This window comes from Macrotis lagotis, chromosome 4 (assembly GCF_037893015.1).
Source record: "Macrotis lagotis isolate mMagLag1 chromosome 4, bilby.v1.9.chrom.fasta, whole genome shotgun sequence".
NCBI lineage: Eukaryota > Metazoa > Chordata > Mammalia > Peramelemorphia > Peramelidae > Macrotis > Macrotis lagotis.
Window position 1 is genome coordinate 270,442,915 of NC_133661.1, and position 17,301 is coordinate 270,460,215.

The 17,301-nt window shown below is 33.9% G+C and overlaps 1 protein-coding gene across 1 annotated transcript in view; it reads right to left on the reverse strand.

The window, feature by feature from the left end:
• Positions 1 to 17,301, reverse strand: part of NIN (ninein) — a 422,635-nt gene that overhangs the window by 268,640 nt on the left and 136,694 nt on the right. The window contains 2 exon segments of the mRNA XM_074236002.1: positions 10,231 to 10,344; positions 16,424 to 16,624. Of these exon segments, the coding sequence (XP_074092103.1) occupies positions 10,231 to 10,344; positions 16,424 to 16,624 (315 nt within the window).

Sequence of the window (17,301 nt, forward strand, 5' to 3'; positions counted from 1 at the left end):
TCATTTTTGGTTTTGTCATTTAGTAATGCAGATACAACAAAGGAAGAAGGATTCACACCCATATTGAGCCTTTCTACACTTAGCCAGATTTGTCCTTAGACAACAGAAACATATAGGCCCTTATTTTGAACCCTTTCAGTGTTGAAGTTTCACAGAGGTTTAACTCTGTAGCACAGCATTTTTTGATCCCCATAATCACTTCCAAGTCATCACTCAATGTGAGTAGGATTCCAATAAAAGATGTACATATTCCAAAAAAAAATCTGAGATAATTTTATTTCCTTTTCCTCCTTGTATAGACATTTTAACTGTATTTATGGATTTATGACTTAATTCCTGTGATTAGATAACAGAAGGGGAACTGGTTGGTCAGAGGGTCTAAACAGTGGTGTCTCGTACTCATAATTAATTCATTTAGTGACAAGTACCAAGACTGACAAGACCCAAACTTGCTTCTTAATCACATTCTCTCTTTTGAAAACTTGTGAGTTTTCACTGTGATACAGTAGTACAGGCCTAAGTTCCCACTAGCATTTCCACACAATAACAGATAACCTGCTCTTCTTGGTGTCCTAGCAATGCTTTCTCCTCTTGAGTGATGTAGATTCTGTTAGACATTTTTTTTTCCCAGAACAAACCAGTCTCATTGTAGTTAAACATTTGTTGGGGGGAAAACTATCAGCTTCTCTACCTAAACTGGGTGATATAACTTTCAGCAGCTTCTTTGTAGGCACTGGCTGCCCCTCCATGCCTCACTGTACTATGAATGCCAGTTCTCTTTTTAAATGTATAGATTAATAGATTATTCATGATTGGCTTTAAACCCTCAGTGCTCTCACTACTTGTTCCATTCCTGTCTTTTTTTACAAATCAGCATGCAATTGACTTTCTCATAAATTATCTCAGAAATGCTATCACTGTTTTTCATTAATTCATATGTAAAGCAAATTTTCAACTTCTTTCAATGTCTGTGAACGTTGCTTATTCACAGACTTTACACTATTAACAACATTGCTCCTTTAAACATCCTGAACTTAAGGGCAATGCCAGTTACACTTACACCACTCTCATACTTAGCTTTGATCTCTTTTCTCTCCAATTGTGGTTCTTATCAACTACCTTTTTAGGCTTAGTTATATCACTCTTAACCTTTAGTAACCCATGATTAGCACTTTAAATGCACATAAGTTCAAGACATAATGATGAATGTGTGAGGATTCTACACTGTTCATGAACTACTGACATGACCATCTCTGTTTCATCACAAAAGAAGGGTGACGAGTGGTGAGCAAGTGCTGTCTGCTGCAACACTTTTCTTGTCAAAATGCAATGAGTATCAGATTTGATGAGTAGTAATATAGATGTATTTACTTCTTGAGTTTGCTTACTTATCACTGAACCTCCTAAAAGAGATATCTAATCTTCCATTACCTTACAATAAACATAAGATGAATGTCTATTGCTTATTTAACATGCAATTGGATATTCAACCAATAGCATTTGTCCATTGATATATTATATATATATACATATATATTGCTTATAATTGCTATTCTTTATATAAGATATTTAGTGTCACCAAATTTACACAAATTTACTTCATAGCTTTGGTTCTTAAAATCTAAATATGAAAAAAATATTTATAGCAGCACTCTTTGTGTTGGCAAAAAATTAGAAATTTAAGGCATGCCCATCAATTGGGAAATGACTGAACAAGTTGTGTGATATATGAATATAATGGAAGACTATCATGCAATAAGAAATGATGAGCAGGCAGATTTCAGAAAAATCTGAAAAGACTTGTATGAACTGATTTAAAGAGAAAAGAATAGAACCAGGAGAACATCACATACAGTAAAAGCAAAACTATGATGATTAATTATGAATAACAGCTCTTCTCAGTAATACAATGATCTAAGACAATTACAAAGGACTCATGATGGAAAATGCTGTTCATCTAGAAAGAACTGATGGAATCTGTATACAGATCAAAGTATACTATTTTCACTTTACTTTTTTATGTTTTTTTTTTCCTTTTGGTTATTTCTTCTTTTACATCTGTGACTAATGTGGAGATATCTTTGACATGATTGCATATATATAACCTATATCAAATTGCTTAGCACTTTGGGAAGAGGAGACGGGGAGAAGGAGACAGAAAAATTTGGAACTCAAAATTTTGTAAAAATGAATGCTAAAGGGGGTAGCTAGGTGGCATAGTGGATAAAGCACCAGCCTTGGAGTCAGGAGTACCTGGGTTCAAATCTGGTCTCAGACACTTAATAATTACCTAGCTGTGTGGCCTTGGGCAAGCCACTTAACCCTATTTGCCTTGCAAAAACCTAAAAAAAATAATGCTAAAAATTGTCTTTGCATATAATTGGGAAAAACTACAATACTTTTTTAAAATCTTAAAAATCTATTATTAAAATATTAATATTTTAAAATATGTTAGAATTTAAAATATTAAAATCTATAAAATATTTTAAAATGTATGAAAATGAATCATATTAGATTTTTATAAAAATGATTTTAATGCAATATGAAACTGACTAATTTATAAAAAAGAATATTAAGGAGCAGCCACGTGGCGCAGTGGATGGACCAGCAACCACAGAGTCAGAAGGATCTGAGTTCAAATGTGACCTCAGACACAATAATTACGCAGCTGTGTGACTTGAGTAAGACACAACCCCATTACCTTGTAAAACTCCCCCTCCCCCCAAAAAGAATCTCAAAATAGATCAGTTTTTTAAAAGGAATAATTTATAAGGTGAATGAATTTTCTATTTAGTAAGTTCAAATTTTCAAATATTGAGCTTGCTTAAAGAAGGCTAACTTATACATGAGTTTTGCCTCCCTGAGCTTCTTTTTGTACTATTTACTTATGGTCTGATGATTTCTATTTCTATTTGATGATAGTTTTTCTCATTATCTATCACTGAAGCAAAATCTATATTTCAAATTGATATTATTTGCATTTGAGATTCAAAACTAGACTGATGAGATTTTAGATCAGGATTTTGCAGAAGTTTCAAATATGTACTTCAGACAAGATCTGTGGATGCTGAAATTCATTAGTAATCCAAAAACTGTTTTGAAATAGCAGCTGCTTTTATTTTTCCATTTTCAAACTTGTTGCTGGCTTCCTGCCCCCTCCTTTAAAAAACACAATATTCAACAAATTTATGAAACTGTAAGTACCTATTGTACATTCTGCTAAGTGTAGGGGGCAATTTTTGTTTACAAAGAGAAATGAGTAGAACCAGAAGTTTAGAAACAATTTGGGTACTCATAAGAACTCAAAAGATATAGTGCTTGAAGATCTCAGTGACATTCTCATGGAATTTATAGAAAAACAGTAAATAACTAAAGTACAAAGTGACACTGAGTAGGCATATAAGAGAAATGAAAATCAGCCAGAGGTCAGAGATGAGGGAATCATTACAAATAGGTGGATGACAAAAGGTTTTATGGAATAGTTGGAATCCATGCATTGAAGGATGAAATTTAGGAACGGGGATGAGGATTCCAATCACCTAGGGAATAGGACTCTCTAAACATAGAGCATTACCTACAACTACACTACCCTATTTAACCAAGTTGAGTACTAGCTCCACATATTGTATAACTTGCAGGTGTGTCTTTTTGCTGCCATCTGGGGAAAAAGCTGCCAATCTTCTGCCACACATGAGAATAGTCCTGTTACCAGGCATTTTCTTTTTTAGGTTTTTTGCAAGGCAAATGGGGTTAAGTGGCTTGCCCAAGGCCACACAGCTAGGTAATTATTAAGTGTCTGAGACCGTATTTGAACCCAGGTACTCCTCACTGCAGGGCCGGTGCTTTATCCGCTGCGCCACCTAACCATACCAGACATTTTCTAACCTGAACACCCAGCCACAGTTCTATGCTTCCCTACTTCAGTGTATCAGGTATTTGGAGAAATAAATCTCTACTGACACCAAAGGAGCCTAAGCAGCTGCCCTCTATTATTATATTACATAGGATGGTATAGTGTCCTGCTTCAGCTTCTATCAGAGATTATTAGTTGAAGTAGTAAGAGGACTAGTTGAAATTCTAAAGAAAAAGGGAAATATTTGCAAAGAGGGAGGAAATAGGATTTGTCTGAAGAGACTGATAATGAATACAGGGTGCATACAAACCAAATTAGATTTTAAAAAGAAATGTCAGAAGATAGAAAAAAAGACAGTAACAAAGGATAGCTATAAAAACATGACAGAGTCCTTTGAAAATCACTTTTACATCAAAAATCATTAAACAAGAATAACTAACAGGGAGCTGATACCTAAAGAAGGAAGGAAATTATCATAAAGCACCTATTTGTCCTCGATAAATTCAAGTCATTCCTTCCTATCACATGGTTTTCTTTCTTTTCCCTTAGAACTAATTCCTCAAACACAAAATGTCTAATAAGCAAATATGTTAAACACATATGTATATGTTCAAAATTCACTAGACTGTTCACCATTGGTTGGGGAGGAGGGGAGGGGAGAAGAAAACTGTGTAACACAAATATGCAAATGGATGAACATTGAAAAACTTTCATAATGTGTAATTGAAAAAATAAAATAAGCTATCAATTAAAAAAAGATAAATTCAAGTCACTTGATTTGTTGGCCGATGAAAAAATTTATTGAGTTTTTTAGCCATGGCCAACACTTCATGACTCCATTTGGAATCTTTTTTTTTAAGGATTTTGCAAGGCAAATGAGGTTAAGTGACTTGCCCAAGGCCACACAGCTAGGTAATTATTAAGTGTCTGGGTCCAGATTTGAACTTAGGTATACCTGACTCCAGGGCCAGTGCTCTTTACACCTAGCCACCCCCATTTGGAGTCTTTTTGATAAAGATACTGTGTAGTTTGTCATTCCCTTCTCTAGCTCATTTTACAGATGAGTAAACTGAGACAAAATAGAATTAAATGTCTTGTCCAGAATGACACAGGTAGTATCTGAGTCCAGATTTCATGTCAAGTCTTCCTGATTCGTGGACCAGCACTCCAATCACTGTGCTACCTAGCTACCTATAGAGGGAGGAACTAGTCTTTCTTTGTTTTTGTATCTTAGGTATCTAGCACAATATCTGGCACATTGCTATTGTTGTTCAGTTGTGTCCCACTCTCCATGACCCTGTGGAATACACTGTCCACAGATTTTCTTGGCAAAAATAATGGAGTGGTTTGCCATTTCCTTCTTCATTGGACTAAGGCAATAGAGGTTAAGTAACTTGTGATCCTGGGATCACACTGCTAGAAAGGGTCTGAAGTCACATTTGAATTCAAATATCTCTGCCTCCAGACTCAGTGCTCTAACCATGCCAGTGAAAGAACTGGCAGATATTATTGCTGAGATACTAATAGTTATGGCTGAAAGATCACAAAAAGCAGTAAATATAATACAAGCAAAGAAGAGAAAATGCCCGAAAAGGAAAAAATAGTCTTAAACTATATGTCAGTGAACTTGACTTTGAATCCTGTCAAAATACTAGAATAGATAATTTAAGAGACAGTTGGTGAATATTTAGAAAACTGAATAAAGAGAGTCAGTATGATTTCTTCAAGGACAAGTCACATGAGACTAACTATATTTCCTTTTTTGATGGAATTACTAAACCAGTAGATGATAGGAATACCATGGCAATTGTTTAGATTGTAGCAAAGGTTTTGATAATAATATATCATTTTACTATTGTAGAGAAGATGGAAAGATGTGAACTAGATGATAATAATGATATCCTACAGAAAGCTGATAGCACAATGGACAGAACAATGGTAATATGGGACAATAATAATACTTAACTTTTCAGGGTTGTTGTGAAGATCAAATGAGATAATATTTAAAATAGCATTTAGCCCAGAGCCTGGAAAATATCAGGCACTCTAAATTCTTATGCTCTTATTCTCCTCTTAATACAGTTAAATGGATTCAGAACAGATTGGATGCCCGCATGCAATATCAGTATGGTATGAGGTCTCTAGTGAAGGAACCCAGGGATCTCTTCATGACATTTAATATTTCTATCAGTAACTTGGACAAAGGCTGGAATGATCATCAAATTTTTAGAAGACATAAACTTGGAAGGAATAGGTAATGAATGCACTGGTCAAGACAGCATTTTTTTTTCACTTGAGTGCAAATTCACAAATATAAGATAAGAGAGTCATAGAAAGGCAGAAGTTATTCTACAAAAGAGATGGGGGTTTTAGTGAACTGTAAGTTCAATATGAGTCTGCACTGTATTAGGGAAATCAAAAAATGTAACATAGGTTACATTTACAAAGCATAGCTTTGAGAAATAGAGAGATGATAGCCCTATTGTACTTTCCTTTACCCCATCTATCCATTCTCTACCTAGTTTATTTTTTTAATATGGGAGACAAAAACCAAAAACAATGCTTTAGGATTACACTTAAAATTACTAATGAATATAATAAGGCTTTGGAGACAATGTTTGCTACTTTAGAGAAGTTTCTTCTGGGATTATGAGACTGAAAAATTGGCAGTTTCTCAAATCCTAGGGAAGATGGGAAAACTTAAATCTCAGGAGAGGCAAAGTGTGCAAGTTATGAGAAGTGCTTGTCAGTTCTTCCAGGCAAAAACAGGAGATAGCTGTGCTTGGAGGCTTTGGAGGAGCAGCCACAGCTGCTGCTAATGCTATGGCCATTCTACTGCCCTAGAGCGAAACACTGAAGAAAAGGCCTGAAGCTGTTCCTCATTTTCAAGTAAAGAAGATACTCTTACTTCTCCATCACTTATCTCATTCTGGCTCTAATGCTGAGCATACACTATTGCCAGCCTTCAATTCTGAAAATCTGTTCTCTTTTGGTATTTACTATGTGTTCTCAGAAGGAAATTTTTTATTTAGATGAATCTTTTAGTGTATCTATCCTGGGGTGGGCATAGGGATTATGGTAGTCCAAGGACATATAGAAAAGGAGAAAGGATCTTCTTCCCTAACTGTAGTGTCCCTCAAGGTTCTGTCCTGGATTCTCTTCTATTATACTGTTTCACTTGGTGTTCGCATCAACTTCCATAGTTTTAATTACTATCTCTCTGCTGATGATTCTCAAATCTATCCTGCCCTAATCTTTCCAATCTTGCATCTCCAACTGCCTTTCAGACATCCTGAACTAGATCTAATCTTAGACTCAGCATGTCCAAAAACCAAACTATCTTTCCTCCTAAACCCTTCCCTGTTCCTATCTTTCCTATTATTGTAAAGCGTAACACTCTCCTTCCAGTCCCTCAGGCTTATATACAGGGTTTTCTCTAGAATTCCTTACTATCTCTCATCCCCCCAAATCCAAGCTGTTGCCAAGGCCTGTCAATTTCACCTTGGCAACACCTCTCAAATACATCCCTTTTCTCCTCTGGCATTGTCTACTCTCCAGTACAGGCCCTGTTCCTGGATTTTTGTAATAGCCTGACAGTGGTTCTGCCTGCCTCAACCCTTTCCCCACTCCAATTCATCTTCCATTTATCACTAAAATGATTTTCCTAAAGCATAGAAGTAAATACAAAATACTCTGGCATTCAAAGCCCTCCATAACCTATCACCCAATTATCTTTCCAGGCTTTTTACACCTTACTCCCCTAATATATATATATATATATATACACATATATATATGTATATATATATATATATATATATATATATATATATATATTCTTTAATTCAGTGACTCCAGCCTCCTGACTGTTCCATAAACTCAGATCTGTACATTTTCTCTGTGTATCCCTCCCTAAGCCTGGAGTGCTCTCTCTCCTCTATTCCAAATACTGACCTTCCTGGTCTGTTTTAACTATCACCTGAAAATCGCACCTTCTACAAGAAGCCTTTCTCAACCCTTCTCACTTTCAGAGCATTTCCTCTGTTAATTATTTCTTATATTTCCTGTGTATAGTTTGCTTTGCATATATTTGTTTGTTTGCTTTCTCCCTGATCAGACTGTAAGCTACTTAAGGTTAGGGACAGTCTTTTGATTCTTTTTAGCACAGTACCTGCCCCATCTCCTGGTTGATTACTGATTGATTGACATTGCCTTTCTAATTGCTGGATTTTTCCCACCATTTAGGAGAAATTTTACTGATAGGTGTTATTACAGATGTCCTAAAGTATGAAAAAGATTAAATCAATTTTGACCTTGATTCCTCAGAGTAAGAGAAAAGGCTTGTCAAGTAGAAAAAAAAAGGGGCGAAAAGAAGCAGAAATCAAAGCCAAGTTTCCCATAGTCTCAATCACTAAACCCTCTTTCAGCAGGTTAAAGAGCCCCATCTTTGATTTGCATGAACTGATGCTGAGTGAGATGAGCAGAACCAGAGAAACACTGTACACCCTAACAGCCACATGGGAGTGATGTTCAACCTGGAAGAACTTGCTCATTCCATCAGTGCAACAATTTGGAACAATTTTGGGCTGTCTGCAAAGGAGAGTACCATCTGTATCCAGATAAGGAGATGTGGAGTTTGAACAAAGTTCAAGGACTATTCCCTTTAATTTAGAAAAAACAGGAATCTAATTGTCTGATCTTGTTACCTCTTAGACTTCTTGTCTCTTCCTTAAGGATATGATTTCTCTCTCATCACACTCAATTTGGATCAGTGTACAACATGGAAACAATGTAAAGACTGACACATTGCTTTCTGTGGGGTGGGGTGGGGGAGGGAAGCTAAGATGGAGGAAAATTGTAAAACTCAAATAAAATCTTTAATAAAAAAAAATTTAAAAGAAGAATCCCATCTTTGGGGCAGCTAGGTGGCACAGTTGGATAGAGCACGGGCCCTGGAGTTAGGAATACCTGAGTTCAAATCTTAATAATTCCCTAGCTGTGTTGCCTTGGGCAAGCCACTTAACCCCACTGCCTTGCAAAAACAAACAAACAAACAGAAAAAAAAAGAGCCCCATCTTCCTCCTCTCCTCTTCCATACATATTAATGAAATTGCCTAACCCTTGGAGATACCCAAAGGGAAGTGCTGAGAAATAGCAACTCAGATAACTCGGAGAAGTAGCAACTCATGAGTGTCCAGAGAGAACAGTTAGCTTTCCTTATTAAGCAAATAATTACCTAGCCCTAAGCATTGTTAAACAGAGATGCATTATTATGAGAAAAAAATTATAATCATAGCAGTTCACATTTTAAAGTTTTCAAATTGGTTTACATATATTATTTGAACAACCCTTTGAACGGAGTACTACAGGTTATCCCTATTAGAGAAAAAAAAACAGAATCACCCTATAAATGCCAGAGGTCAGAACTGAACCCAAGTCTCTCCTAAACTCAACTGTCCTAAACTCTCCTAAACTCAACCAAATCATACTATATCTTTCTCAAGCAGAATTATGACTTCCTAGTTTTGTATAAACCTATTTTCCAGGGTATCTGTGGCATTATTCTAAATTTGACTCCCCCTACCACTATGAATGTTTATCTCAGGGAACCCTCCTGTTGGTGAACCTGATATGCTTAAGGATACAGATCTGGGGAGGTTGGGGGAAGGAGGAAGAGGAGGAGGGGAGAGAATTCTGTTGAATGGTTCTGAATATAGAAAAGGTCTGAATTATGCTTCCGAGTATATAAAAAGACCTAGCTTCCTATTTTCTCATAATGAGGTGCTTTGTTCATTTTGTTCTCAGCACTATTTTCCTATTCATTTATGCTGATTCAATTCAATATGCATTTATTAAATGCTTCTTGTAAGCAAAACCCTGCTAAGTACTAGGGGAGATTTAAGGTTTAGAAAAGACAGAATCTCTGCCTGCATGGATCAAACAGTGGGCCCCCCAATTTTTTTAAATTTCAAATGACATAGTTCTAGAATATAGATTATGTAATTCAAGACTGAATTTCATTGAGGTCACTCATTATTTAACCATTTTGGTAAACAATATCAACATATGAAACCTTTGACAGGTTAACAATAAGAGAAAAATATAGTGATTTTTATGTCATAAAGACAGACTTGGAAGAAAAAAGTCTTTCCAAAATTATATTTTTTAAAAAAGTAGACTAATTATTTTCAGCTACTACTCAATAATTTTAGTAAAATTAGAGAAACGGTCTTTACATATCAGAGCATGTCTGAGATTAAATGCTTCACTAGGCTTTGGGAAATTTAATATCAAAATTAGTTAAAACCAATAGATAAGTACACAATTTGGAGTGCATAGTGAAAGTAGCAGGAACAGGAATAAGTCAGAAAACATACTTGTTCTTTTAGTTGATTCACTTTTTCCTGAAGAAGCTTTTTCACTAGTTTCAACTTTTGTTCAACTTCTATCATGCGTTCCTCCATAGCCATTACCAGTTGCTTTTGGCTCCCCTGGAAAAGAAAGAAACTTTTGTTATTTGAAAATCACACCAAAGAGAATTATTACAGTCTTTCTTCTGTAAGGAAGGGTAAAAGACAACGAACACATGTAGTTTATAGAAGGATGTATTTCTATCTCGATAAATATAAGGTTAAGTTCATATTAAAAACTCAAAAGTTAAAAAAAATCATAGATTTAACCATCTTCACCTGAGATATAGTAAAATTATTTTAAAACTATGAACAAGTATTAGCTTCGATTGCCTATTTGTATTTATTCTAGCAAAGGTGTTATGGTGACTATTTCCTCCTTTTGATTTTTGATTGATAGTCTCAACCATAAATAGCAACCATGTAATAAAATATTATCCAGGGTTTTCTAAGCTTACATGCCACATTTATGGGAGTCTGGTTTTCTTCTACTATGATTGATAACTAGGACTTTGGAAGAGTTTGTTGGGGCAGCTAGGTGGTACAGTGAAGAGAGTACTGACCCTGGAATCAGGAGGACCTGAGTTTAAATCCAACCTCAGACACTTAATAATTGTCCAGCTGTGTGACCTTGGGCAAGTCACTCTTAACCCCATTGCCTTAAATAAATAATTTTTTTTTAAAAAAGACTGAAAAGTATAAGAAATTAAGGGATGCCAGGCATTCATGGTATTGAAGATCACCACTACAGTTCTCAGATATATAAAATAAAGGGTTTATATTTCAAATGGGACCTGTTAAGTTACAAAGCAACTTAGATTTTAATAGTCATTGTCATATTTTATAATTATAAAGAATCTTTAAAAGATATTCCTTAAAAAAAAGCTGAATTGACTATAGAGGTCCAAAAATGATTCAAATTCTAGCATGTGTTGGAAGTTAAACTATCACAACTTATTCAACCTTTCCACTGGAGTCCAATTTGGATGCTTCGTGGATGTATGGGAGCTGTCAAAGACTGTCTGTGGACTAGAAACTCTTACTGATATGATCTACCCTGTAGAATCTTTGATTAGGGGTTTTGGTTGGTCATGAGATAATGAAATATTTTGTTCCTAGAAATTCATGAAACTTCCTACTAAGATAGTATAAAACCACAAAGGTTTTGTGGGAAACAAAGGGAAAACATATTTACTGAGTCATAAAAAAGTTAATTTTAAATTCAGAAATTTTTAAAGAGTAATTTAGAATCTGATTTCACATTTAATCTCTTAAAATATCAGACTTGAAAACCTATGGTCAAAAATATTTGGAGATTTTAAAAATTATTTTAAGTTAATATTGCCAATATTTATTTTTAATGCATTTTTCCATTTCATTCTTAAATTCTAGGTAGATATTTGTCTAGAGAAAATAATCCATGATTCGAGTGACATTATTGCCCTCTATATTAATTATAACATGAATCAAAGCACTGCATATGATCAGAAAGTTAAATGAAGAAGAAACTTGTATTTGAAAGCTTTTTTATTTATTATAATTGGTTTCCTCTTTGCTTATATATATATATATCTTACACAAAATAAGTATATCCTATAAATAATCTTAATTTTATTCAAATTTCAAATAACATTAGTACCTTCTCTTAAAAATAGTTTTAACAAATAAAATAAGAAATTATATGGCATATGTTCTTTCAAGAAACCCAAATTCAAATCACCATTCCCTAAATAATATAAATAAAAATTATTTACAGCAAGCTGAGAATAGCATTTATAATTTTGATTCAGTTTCTATATAATAAAAACAAACGTATTACTTTGACCAACTTAAGAGAAATAATAATTTAAAAGAAGACATTGACCCCAACGTTTTTAACAAACACATGCACATACATTCATGCATGTGTGTATGTGTGTGTGTGTGTGTGTGTGTGTGTGTGTGTGTGTGTGTGTGTAATGGTAAGAAAATTGATCATTAGAAACAAAATTTCATAGGTGTCCAATCCTCCTGTAGGAATCTGTATGCTCTTTGCCCTAAGGCCTAAAGAAAGAATGCAAGTGGTATACTTTACCTGAGATCAATATTATATTTGACTACTTTTATTTACTTTCTTTCTCATGGTTTTTTCCCCCCTTAGTTCTAATTCTTCTTTCACAGCATGATTACCTTGGAAGTATGTTAAACATGATTATCCATATACAATAGAATGCTTGCTGACATTGGGAGAGAGGAGGGAAGGAAAGGTAGAAAAATGTGGAACTCAAAAGCTTTCAAAAGGATCAATGCTGAAAAATAACTTTGCATATAATTGGAAAAAGTAAAATAAAATAAAAAATATTATGATTGAGACAGATCTAAATTGATATAATAATGTTTGTATCTTTAGTAAGTACATAGAATATCAATACCATACAATAAGCAGGCAAAACAATATGAAGATAGAAGAAACTACTATTGCTTCCTACAACAAATTTATCCCACTGAATGAAGATATAATGAAAATGAAATGAAGTTATAATAGGAAATTAAAACTCATTGACAAAACCAAAGACCCTTCAGATCTGTTTTCTACTTTCCTAATTCCTAATCATGTGCTAAAAAAAATACATTGAGATTTCTATTGGGAGAATTTACATTATTATTCTTGTACTAGATTATATCACTTAAATAAAAAGATCATGCCTTTTTTTCCCTCACACAAGATGTCACCTTTTCACTGGCTGTTCTTCATGCTTAGAATGTTATTTATCCAGTCTTCCCTGACTTGCTTCAGGTTCTAGTTATAAAAACCCTTCTGCAAGAAGCCTTTCCAAATCCTCTTTAATGCTAAGATTATCTCCAATTTATCCTAGTTGTACTTAGCTTTTTTGCATGTTGTCTCACACATTAGATGAAGTCCTTAAGAGAAAAAACAGATTTTTTTTATTTTAATTTAAATTTTGATTTTGTTTTTTGGGGGATTTTCCTTTCTTTATATTCCAAAGCTTAGCATAGTGTTTGGCACTTAAATATTTTTTGACTTTGACTTGACAACCTAATATTACATAATATTTTTCTTTAAAAAAACAAACTTCTTGAGATCAATTATTGCAAAACTTTTTACACTATTTTCCAATAAAAACTCCATAAACATTTTATAATATAATATAAATTATATAATAAAAGCAACAGGATGGATTTTCTACCACTATCACTTTGCAATTTTATTTTGAAAACATCATTAATGCTGGAAATTCAATAAAATGGCTATAGAGCATATCATCATAACAACATATTCTAAAAGCATATAATCGATACATGTGACACATATAGGTGACTAAGGGCTCACTTTAAAAATGTAAGCTACACTTGAAAGTAACAAGTCTCTTGCTCATTCCATCAGTGCAACAATCAAGAACAATTTTGGGGTTTCTGTGATGGAGAATACCATCTGTATCCAGAGAAAGAATTGTGGAGTCTGAACAAAGACCAAAGACTATAAACTTTAATTTTTAAAAAAAAGTTATGTAATTTTGCTATCCCTTATACTTTATTTTTCTTCCTTAAGGATATGATTTCTCTCTCATCACATTCAACTTAGATCAATGCATACCATGGAAACAATGGTAAAGACTAACAGACTGCCTTCTGGGGGGGGGGGAGCAAGATGGGGGAAAAATTGTAAAATTTAAATAAAATAAACTCTTTCTAAAAAATAAATAGTAACAAGTTGCACTCCCAAAATGTCAGAGGTATGGCACCATTAATGATTAATTTTCAAAACTACCAAACAGGAGATTTCAGAAAGAGTTAAGGGAAAAAAATCAAAAGAATTAAGAACTATTTAAATGTGGGAAAGACAATTTAATGAATAAAAAAAGAATGTAGATTGTAAGAAGTCACTTTAAATTTCACAAATTAACCAGTTCTTGATGTGTCCTTAAGTTATATCTAATTAAGATCAAGGAGTTAGGGAACTCCTGGGAAGTAAGAATATTTGATAAGAGATAGCATTTATTAAAATACCAGGAAAGGTGAGGTTATACTAATTGAGAAGGGTAGTAAATTTGTATTTTTTAAAAAGTGGCAAGATTTTTAATGTTCTAGAAATTAAATTTTTAAGAGATATGCATAGAACATGAACTGGGTATGCACGACTAGCACACTTTGATAGAGCATATGCATTAAACCTTCTCTAGAGGGGAATATACCTTAAGGCTTCCTAGAATCAGTTTTTTTAAAATACTTTTATCATTATAAAAATGTCCTGATGTTGTCATGCTATCCTGGTGTCTTTTTGAGTGACAGAACACAGTTAATCCTGAGTTTTCTTAGATGTTGTGAAGGTTTATTTTCTTTGAAATCCAAAAATTCATGGATACATAGTTTGTTGTTTTCCTCCACCTACAAATCTCTCTTGACTTACTATTAATAATGTTTGTCCTATTTTTAGAGTACCTGCGATGGAGAATACCACCTTGTATTCAGAGAAAGAACTGTGGAGTTTAAAAAAAGACCAAGGTCTTCAATTTTTTTTAAAAGTGTCTTATGCACAACATAATTTTGATCTCTCTCAGATTTTATTTTCTTTTCAAGGATATGATTTCTCTCTAAACACATTCAATTTCAATCAATGTATAGCATGGAAACAATGTAAAGATTATCAGACTGGGGGAGGGGGGGAGGAAAGGGAAGGTGGGGGAAAAATTGTAAAATTCAAAACCTTACCAAAAATGATAGGTAGAAACTACTATGTATATATATCCTGGTCTTTTTTAATTGGAAAACTAATAAAATATTACAAATAAAATATTACAAATATTACAAATAAAATATTTTTAAAAAACTGTTTGTCCTTAATTTTCAAAGAAGACCATGACATCAGGGAGGTGTTGCCATGACAAGAACATGAATTGGATTTGAGTTAGGATGTGTTATGCTAAGTCACCAGCTTCACTTTCTCCTCCAGAACCTTCTGGGTCCAGTGGCCAGATATGGATCAGGATGACTGGAGATGATCCTGGATGTGAGGCAATAAGGACTAAGTGACTTATCCAAAGTCACACAGCTAGTTAAAGTCAAGTATCTGAGTCCAGATTCGAACTCCTGTCCTTCTGACTCCAAGCCCAGTGCTCTATCCACTGTGCCACCTTGCTGTCCTTGATTCACTATTATAATAGCTATAAGTATTCGAGTCTGACATGAGTGCTATACAGATTGTAAAGGAAAACCTAGGTTTCTTTGTCTAGGTTCTTTCAAGGTTTTTTTTTATAGGGTTCTTGGCATCTGATAATTTTTTAGTGATAACTTCAGGTCTGTTGTGTATTAAATGGAATTTGGAATTTTATCAATATAATAAGAATGATAACACCATCAACAACAGCGAGTATTTATATAGTACCTACTATGTTCCAGAGAGGTGTTAAGCATTGTACAAATATTATCTCATTTGATCCTCACAATAAATCTGTAAGATAAGTGCTATTATTATTCTCAATTTACAGATGAGAAAACTGAGGCAAAAGAAAGGTTAAGTGCCAGGACAAGTGCCCAGAATCACACAGTTAGTAAGTGTCTGAAGTTAGGTTTGAACTCAGGTCTTCCTGAACCCAGACCTGACACTCAAACTATTGTATCACCAGTGGCCTCTTGAAGCATCTAGAGAATCTATTAATATTCTATAAATTTCTATATTTAACATAACCCAGATGCTAAATTTCCAATACAACAATGAATGTATATCTATGGACATGCCTTTGCTCACAGAACAAAGCTTATTTATATTTATTCATTAGGAGGAGATTTTTTTACTCCATTTTGGAATGGTCATAATAAAAGAAAATAGTAACTTCCCATAAAGCTGGGCAGCTAAGTGGCACAGTGGAAAGTATGCTGGGAGTTAGAAAGACCTGAGTTCATATTCAGTCTCAGATGTTTTACTAGCTGTGTAATCCTGGGCAAATCACCTGTTTGCCTCAGTTTCCTCATTTGTAAAATGGGGATAATAATAGTACCTATATCATAGATTTGTGGAACCAAATGAGATAATAATTGTAAAGCACTTAGCACAGTGTTGGTAGTTAAATTAATGAATAGGAAAAGGACAACAGAAAAAAAATGAAGTCATTCATTAAACTCTATACCTGAGACAACAAATATATACTAAAAGATATTTTACTTGTGTTATGTTGGTTTCAGAGATCCTGTTTTCAAGTTCATCCTGTAAAAGTTGATTTCTCCATTCTGTCTGTAACAATTGTTGTTGAAGCTGTAGAAACTGCTCTCTGGGCATCCCAAGACAGCCTTGTTGCAGAAGGAGCAGCACATTCTCATGGTGTGAGGATGGGTTAAGCATCATACTGAACTTCGAGTCTTGTATCTGAACAAGTACAAAAACTATTTAAATACAATAATGATGCCATTCACAAGTCAGTAACTAATTAACAGAAAGAACTTCAGTTCATTAACTTAATAAGGCATTCATTTTAATTCAAACAAATTCAAACCAACAAATATTTAATTATGAACTTAATTTTTCTTTGGATCCCAGTACAGTTATCACCAAAGGTAATAATTCCATTTTTTCCTAATATGGTGGAATTGGGGTTGCCAGTTATGAAAACTTGGGTAATTTTCCAATGCTATATTGCTGTGATTCTCACGGTAGCATAGCATAGTGGTAAAAGGAGCTCATTAAATCTTTGTTGATAATGACATGCAGCACCATTGTGTTTGTGTGTGTGTGTGTGTGTGTGTGTGTGTGTGTGTGTGAACTGCAGTGATCCATCACATCATTTGGAAAAATGTACCAAAATTATTTAGCTCACTAGTTATGAGCTTATGATAATTTGAATATTTATCACTGCTCCCCCAAATTATTATGCCTTTCTTCATATGTTTAATGTTAGGTACATTTATAAGGAATTTAGGGGAGATAGTTCTTTGGAGAAGCAGTTGGTTTGTATTTGAAGTTTTTCAATGAATAAAAATATGTAGCTAAAAATATGTAACTTGAAGGAATAAAATAGTTTGAATACATATTTGTATTAAATATTT